Source organism: Phyllobates terribilis, unplaced genomic scaffold (genome assembly GCF_046119375.1).
Source record: "Phyllobates terribilis strain yellow unplaced genomic scaffold, ASM4611937v1 Scaffold_4__5_contigs__length_816908805, whole genome shotgun sequence".
Classification (NCBI taxonomy): Eukaryota; Metazoa; Chordata; class Amphibia; order Anura; family Dendrobatidae; genus Phyllobates; species Phyllobates terribilis.
The window spans coordinates 522,639,169-522,647,336 of record NW_027362764.1 but is presented as its reverse complement, the minus strand read 5'-3'; the positions used below and the strand labels follow the sequence as shown (position 1 = coordinate 522,647,336).

Below are 8,168 nucleotides of genomic sequence, written 5' to 3'. Positions count from 1 at the left end.
AACAAAAAAAAGTTGGTTGCTTACCCACTTTGATGCCAGCTTTTTTGCTCAGAACCCATTTGAGCCAGTCTAGACTGAAATCAATCTGATGCCTGACATCCCTATCTGTATTACTGCATTGTTATTTGTGGCATGAAATCATTTATTTCCTTAAAAACACAGATTACCTATTTAAATCAAGTGAAAAGTGGTCATTTGCCCACTTTGATGGCAGCTTTTATGCCCACAAACTATTTAAGCCAACCAGGAGTGAACTGAATTTTAAGAAGGACGTCCCTTCCTGTGTTAATTCAGTGTGAGATTAGTGGCTCAAAAGTCATTTAACCCATTAAAATACACCCTTGTCTACCAACTTTGATGCCCATTTTGTGCCCGCTGTACTATTTTAAAGCTGTTTTTAATTGTTATCACCTCTGGGCAAGTCACTGCATTGTTTTTCTTATTATAATAACTTTTGCAAAATAAATATTTTTTTGCAACTAAGAAACTGCTGAATAAGAAACCAACTTCAGCATCATGAATAGGACATGTGAGGGAGAGGGAGGGCGACACATGTACAAGTGCTGCACTTTCCTAACCTGGCTTCCCTCCCATCTCCTCCACCACCCACAGCAGAGCCCACCCCCTCCCTGGCAGCTGTGAGAGGTGAGTGTGCTCGTCACAGGGTCCAGAGAGGAGGCTGTGCAGACAGGGACGGGACGGACGCAGGGACAAGTCAGCATCTAACTCTGGAGAGCTCCCGGCTGTCAGCTCCATCACATTCATTGTCCCTAGCAGCCCACCCCCTCCAGATTGTCTCAGGAAAGTGATCCAGTACTCATCCACCTATATCCATACATCCGTACAACATGGTCGTCCCAATGTGATCTGCAGTTGTGAGACAGGGCAGAGTGAAGGAGAAGTGCAGGGGATGAGAGCACAAGTCGTGTACATGGACTAGGGACAGCAGAGTGAGGAGACGGGGCGGGCGGACACAGCCACAAAGTTTCCTCACATCCCTGGAAGACACAACAGACACCACAAAGGACAGCAGGGGTCACACAAACACGGCATGTGCCCGGGACCCGGCGACGATGTGACCTTCCTGCCTGTGTGTGTGCCCGGGAGGAGAGACAGCAGCTAATTGCCGGAGCCCATCCCTCATCCCCCGCCCTCAGCCGATAATCGCTGTGTATTATTCCCCATTATACTGGCACATGCGTAGTGGGCTCCGCACCGGCACCGGCTCATTCCCCTCATTTTCCAACTCTGCTATTTGTGAACTATTTTTTTTTTATTTGCCACTGATGTATCTGCAAAATAGCAGCGACGAGTCCCAGCTCCCAGCAGCAGCAGCAGCATGTCTCGTCGTAAGCAAGCCAAGCCCCAGCACCTGAAATCGGACGAGGACATCGGCACCACTGAGGTGCTCACTGACAGCAACGGTGAGTGATGGGCCGGGGGGGCTCACCTATTATTTTTCTAAAATGCAATTTTCTTCCCACAGGTTCACTTTTATAGGAAAAGTACAGGAGCCCAAATACTAATTCTACAAACTAGTATTTGTAGCCGGACTTATTATTCCAAAGGTTTCCATGATACTAATGTACAAATATATACATACAAATTTTTGTGATATTATTATTATATGTATATCAGTGATTTTCCATAGGACTGCATGATAGACCTGTCAAGTTAAAAGGAGAAACTGCTCACTGACAAATTCAGCTCTGCTACAGCTGTACAAGACATCTCTGCTGTGTTTCTTGTCTTCTATCATTTCAGGATGGAGAGAATAGAAAAGTCTGTTTTGGAGTTTGGGATGTAATATTTACTTTTTTTTCCTAGCGTTTGCACCTGCAGAACAGACAGATGTGGCTGCAGGGGGGCTCAGTGTCTGGTGTGTTGGTGGCAGAGGTAGTGCCCTCTACAATAGGTGTAAGTGACCTCTCCTTGTAGGACTACATAGCATACAAGAGAGAGGGAAAGTTCCAGTAATCAGCAGGAGCTTGTACCATCCCAGTCTGTGTCCTTCCCTGCAACTACTGGGGGAATAGAGAAGGGAGGAGGAGGAGGGGGCTCTACTGATCTTGTTTTGGGGATGGAGAAAGATCGAGGCTTGTGAAAGCCTTTCCGGAAACATCGTGCATTCTCTTGATGTCTCAGACGCACACACAAGAAGAGGCGCACTCCATGCCTGCCCCTGCCCTCTCTGCTGGGGAGCTGCTCCCAGGTTCAGCCAAAGGTGAGGGGACCCCTTGGGTAGGAGGTTGTTTGGAAAGCCGCATGTGGTTAAAAGGTTACAAGGGACAACGGGCGGTGGGATTGGGTGGTTTATCCCTTAGAGGACACGGGAGCTCCTGGAGGTACCGTCCGAACAGTCTCAGAACACTTTCCTAAACCAACGAAGCTTTCATTCCATTTTTCCTGCTCTTGCCTTTTTATTACGTTTATCAATTACTGGTGTTATGTTTTTATTCCTTTACTCAAGTTTTATCATTTGCTGCTAAGAATTATTTTATTTTCTCCTATTTTTATTAGTTGCGAAGGAGAAGCAGCCTAGTGTAAAACTTCTTAGTCCCATCTGAAGTTTACTGAGATGATGAGACTTTGTGGCTGGACAGAGTATGGTTTCCTAAGATGAAAAGCGATAATCTGGTGGGCTTCCTGCCTCCAAGTAGCCGTATCATGCTCACTAATGATAGAGGAGAGGTGTTGGGGAGGACCGGCCTTGCTTGGTGCCTGTCCTTTGAGGCTGCGAATCCCAGATGCTCCCTTTTATTCCATTAAACAGAACAAGCCATTGTGAGCAGCCTTCAGAAGAGTTTCCTGGATTTGGGAAGAAAGTATCTTTCTTGGAAGCTGTTTTTATGGCTAACAGTGAGTCTTATCTATGTTGCTGTGTCACTAGAGATTAGAGAAGGAGATATGCTAAAAGAAACGCTTGCATATGGTCTGTAGATTAAGGGCAAAAAGGAGGTTTTTGTCATGGAAATGTTTTTTTGTTTACTTCTTCACTTAGCATTTCTTACACTTGGTTTGTTTTGTATTGCACTCAATGACTACACGATCAAATGAATGGATTTATTTCTACGGAATGAGAAAGACAGCCTTTCCATCAAAGGGGGCTACATTGCAACCCAGGGAGGATTTTTTTTAAGCTTACTTATTGAGGGGTCTGAATAGCTTCAATTCTCCTTTCAGAGAAGCTTCAAAAAATTCAACTATCTATATAATTCTGCAACCGTTAACTGCAGCGCAAGACAACACCGAAATCTATGAAAAATTCACATTTTAGAATAGAAATATATGTATATATTTTTACCAAAAATAAATAGATTAAATAAACTTTTTGGGATAGTTGTAAAATCCTAGTACTTAGAGATCCTGTAGGTTCTTAAGAGAAGAAATATCTTATTCCATGCCCAATAAAATGATATGAGAACTTTTAAAATTCAGTATTACATATTTTATCCAGTCTATTTTGTGTCAAATTAATAAAATCTGGCTAAAATCGCATTGCTAATAATTCATATAAAGTACTAATATTGATATTTTATTTATATACGTCTCAATTATCCCAATTAATATATGTGTCCATCTGCAGATAGATTCCCCGAAAGATATAGAGGGCATGTATAGATAATACAGTAATTTATTATTGTCACATATTTAATTTATTTTCATCTTTACTTGCACAATTGTACTTTCATTACAACCTAATATTACAACAAGCCCTGATATAATTTAATAGTTATTTAACGAAAAAGAAGAAAATGATATAAATGATTTGAAATGTTAAAACAAATCGAATTTTATTCCAATTTAATAGTTTTTTTCATATACAGATCTGCAAAGAACAGCTCATATCTAAGCCCAATGTATTTTTTGCTAAATAATATTAAAGATTTGTTCATATATTATGTGTTTGGTTTATATTGATTTTAAATTTAGGGTTTAAAACATCAAGCCAGAAATTTAGAGCGAAAATTAAGTAAAATTATATATATTTTTCCTTTAACTAGAATCTCGAAATGTTATTATTTTCTACAATTCGATGCAATAAAGCTCAGCAATGTGAATAGCACTTTTTGTTATTTAGTTTTTTTTTCTGTAAGTTATGAGATGAAGCCAGCATTAGACATTAAAAGAGTTTTAGCTCGCTTTATGGTCCAGCTTGTTTCACCCACTATTCTTGGGCTCTGCTGAATGCTTAATAGCAATGAGATACTATAGTCTTTACCTTAAAAAAAAACTACTTTCACACGAGTGATTGTTTTTATATGAGTGGTGCGGTCTCACTAACTAGTGCAGGAGCGGAAAACCATCATTAACTAATAAGAATTTGTTAAACAAGTGCTTAGTTTCATATTTAATAAAAGGAGAAATCTGGCAAATCTGGGTCAGGTTCGACGTCATATTCTGCTAATCCTCCTGTATTCTTCCTATTGATCTCGTGACTCGTAGGATGCTTCATTTTCCAGTTGAACCATTGCTGTAAGGCAAAAAATGGGAAAAAAATATATGATGTAAGATTGGTTTTAAATGTATAATGTAGAAATATATTTATTAATAAAATATTATTATTTTTTGCATAATATTTAGCAGATTAAAAAATAAAAATAGTTCATATTTCTAGCATTTTTTTCTATGTACAGTTTAGAAGGCCTGTTATAAAACCTCCTAAGTTGCAACACAGGTTGCGGCTATTAGGTTTTATGCTGTTTTGGATTTTTGGTTGCAATAAAAACTCTTGTATTATATTGAAATATATATTTTAGCAGGTTGTGTTTACATTTATTTGTTTAGAGCCTATTATCACGCTGTTTAAATTCTTTCAAGAACAGCCTATAAGTGTCTTATTTCTAAACATTAATGCCGGGCATACACTAGAGATTCATTTTGTTTGGTGACATTGAAAAGGTGGGACTGCATGAATTGCCAACAGGTTTCCAATGGCTTGTCCCTGAGGGTGGGTGTTTAGAAGTGCTTTGACAAGGCTGGCTGATTTAACCTTTGCCTGTTTTGCCCTGCCAGGGGTGGCCACTAGATGTCAAGCTCATAATACAATTAGTACATCTGTGCAGTTGACCTTGGCAGCATGGTTGCTTCAGTTGTGATAAGTGTTAACACTAGAAATGAGTGTTACCTACAGATCCTGCATGCTACACAGACCACTGTGCGTCCATGGGCTGGAATAGGACTTTGGAAACTGGAAGTCATTTGCTTCGAGCACTGCTGAATATAAATGTATACGTAGGCAAGTGATATCTTTCTGGCCATATGGACTTCAAAATACTAATTACCAAAGTGGAAATATTGGTAAATTAATACCACTTAATATGGCATATATATATATATATATATATATATATATATATATAAATATATATACATATGTATATATACTCTATATATATATATATATATATATATATATATATATATATATACACACACACACATATATATATACATATATACTCACAAATAAATTTGTATGCACACACATATATATATATATAGAGATATGCACACACAAATAAATTTGTATATACACACACACATTTATATATATATACAAACACGTACATTTCAGTATATATTAATTTGTTACATATCCCTATAATATAGCTTTTTTAGTGTATGAAAAATCTACAAATAAATATTATTCAACAATCTAACTTATTCTGTCAATCTGCTTTATTCACGTCATACATACTTAGATACAAACCTAAAAGCTTTGATAGACTTATATGATTAGTTTGGGCCAGTACAACCATTTTTGGAGGTTTTTGAAAACCGTGACCCACGTACGTAGCGCACCCCCCCCCCTTCCTTTCTGAGTCATTTACATGACATACTGTACTTAATTAAAATTATTCAGAGTCTAGTTTAATAGGGAGCCCGAAGCTCTATCTAATATATTGTGGTTCCCTGAAGGTATTGTCATAAGTAATAAGCTTTAAATTAAAAATATTTATTTTATAGATTATATGACAGATGATGAAAGAGAAAGAAAAGCAGCAGAATAGCATATAATTTGCACATAATAGATTTTTCCCTTAATGCCTGAATTCAATTAAAATTACTGATTTGATTACTGCAAAAATAACATTTTCCACCAATGATAAAACCATTTTTTTTTAGAAATTTATATATTTTTTTCTTTACTTGCCATACTAGTACATTCTATGAATTTATGTTACAAAAGTTATAATTTTTCTATTTTGATCTGCAATGGAATAAGTGAAATAAAGCCACGTTCCTATGTAGTTACCCACGCACGTTTCAGTGTAATCTGCATATTTGCTAATCATATTGGAGATGCCAAGCTTGTCTCCATGCGCAGTGTTTAAGTAGCTAATGGATTGCTTTCATGATTACAGAACTAAATAGACAGGGAAAAAAAAAGACAAGAAGACATTTGGTGACTATGCCACAGGTGGTTGTTACTTAACAAATTCTGAGATTTAGGCCACTGAATAGATTAATCTAAATATGCTAGTCTATAAGATTGTGCATAGCAATAGTGCCCTCCACTGTTCACTGTCAGGTTGACAGCCATTGTGGCGTCTGAAAGAGGGCAAAAATTTCTATTGAGTCTGGAATTTCAACTACATTGTTGAACACAGTAGGGGTCTCTATTTGTCTCCTCCTGTTTCACAGCTTGGGCTCTGTATGTGATAATTCATCTTCTTTTATGGGAATCACAGCCATCATAAAGAGTTAAAAAGAATTAATTTGCAAGAAAACAAAATGTTCTCAAACAGTTTCTTAGAATTCAGTAAAATGAGCCCAGAAATAGGAAAGTCTCTTTTCAGCATGAGAAATATAATTTCCTGTGTGCACCTATATACTCTGCAGATGATGCACCTCTGTGCGGTATTATGTAAGGAAGCGTAATTGGTTGTGAGATTATCCTCAGCACATGCAGCAGGTCAGGCTGTGCCCATAAGCATCACAGCGAACAGAAAAGTAAAAGTATATGGCACTGCGGTATCTGCCGGTGTACAGGGCAGTTCTGCTTGTGTAGACGTCCATACAAAAAGCTCATTTGGATCCAATATTTTAACTTAAATTCCAACTTTAATTAAAGTAGTGGTATCATGCCATGCTTAATATTGCTTACCACGGTATAACCTAGAACCATGATGACATACCATGTAGTGTTGTATTATAGGCAGATGTATATTGTGCCAAATTGTAGCTACTAGTGTTCTCTGGATCTGGAAAAAAGGAAAATATCGGCACAAAAGTTAATAATTCAACATGAAATTAAATGCAGTTTTGTATAGAATAAAATTATTATTAAAGGTCTGATTTTTTATACCATTAATTGGGAGTGGAAAGTTGTAAATAGGTCATCCGCAGTAATTGGCATACTACAAATCTATCGACCTATTATCTATCTATCTATCTATCTATCTATCTATCTATTATCTATCCATATATCTAGCTATTATCTATCTATCTATTATATATTTATTATCTATCTTTTCACCAATTGTGACACATTTTGCTGATGGTTGTTCATTAGTATCATTCTCATTAATGAAACATATTCAAGCTTTGTATGTCCACAAGCATGCAGGGAGGCATATGCTGCCCTATATGTAGTATTAGCATTCAGTAGGGTGCGTAGACCCAGTGCATTATCCTCTTTACCACAAGGCATCCCTGTGTGGTCCTGTTCAGTAAAAGATTTGCAACCCATTAAAGTTTCCTATCATATATTGAAACATTTGCTAAAAACAAAATGCATCTTTTAAGTGAACAATTTGCAATTTAGACCTGATATTCCTATTTCAGCCATTATTTTGAAAGTCCATTAGGGATAGGAGCAGCAATTAAATATTAAACAGGTCTGCTAAAGCGTAGTGTTCTCCGGTGTGTGTGACACTTCTCACTTACTCAAATTTTACTTAACTTAATGGGGAATACAGGAGACCTTAATATCGGGATTGGCCCAGCACTTCTTTACTCTTCTTAAAGTTACACATCAAACAAAATTGCAAATTCAAGTGCTCTGCAAGATGCCATTCACATGGCTGCCCCAGATCGGAGCAGTGCTGCTTGCACTGAATAATAATGTACGTTTGGTACAGATAGATGGGCTGCTAATTAATTCTGTCATTCCTGGACTGACCTCTATACTATATATATTCTTTTGTATAGTGTTGTAGATC

The 8,168-nt window shown here is 37.4% G+C and overlaps 1 protein-coding gene across 6 annotated transcripts in view; it reads left to right on the top strand.

Moving 5' to 3' along the window:
- Positions 1 to 666: 666 nt before the first annotated feature.
- The window catches only part of SALL3 (spalt like transcription factor 3), a 19,202-nt gene continuing 11,700 nt past the window's right edge, over positions 667 to 8,168 (top strand). For 2 of the 6 annotated variants that reach the window (XM_073678916.1, XM_073678915.1), the window contains exon 1: positions 667 to 1,424. In XM_073678916.1, coding sequence (XP_073535017.1) covers positions 1,340 to 1,424 — 85 coding nt within the window. In that variant the 5' untranslated portion in view covers positions 667 to 1,339. Of the gene's footprint in view, positions 1,425 to 1,975; positions 2,225 to 2,722; positions 2,860 to 8,168 lie in introns of those variants that run through there. The other 4 variants (XM_073678912.1, XM_073678914.1, XM_073678913.1 and 1 more) reach the window with 3 other exon arrangements.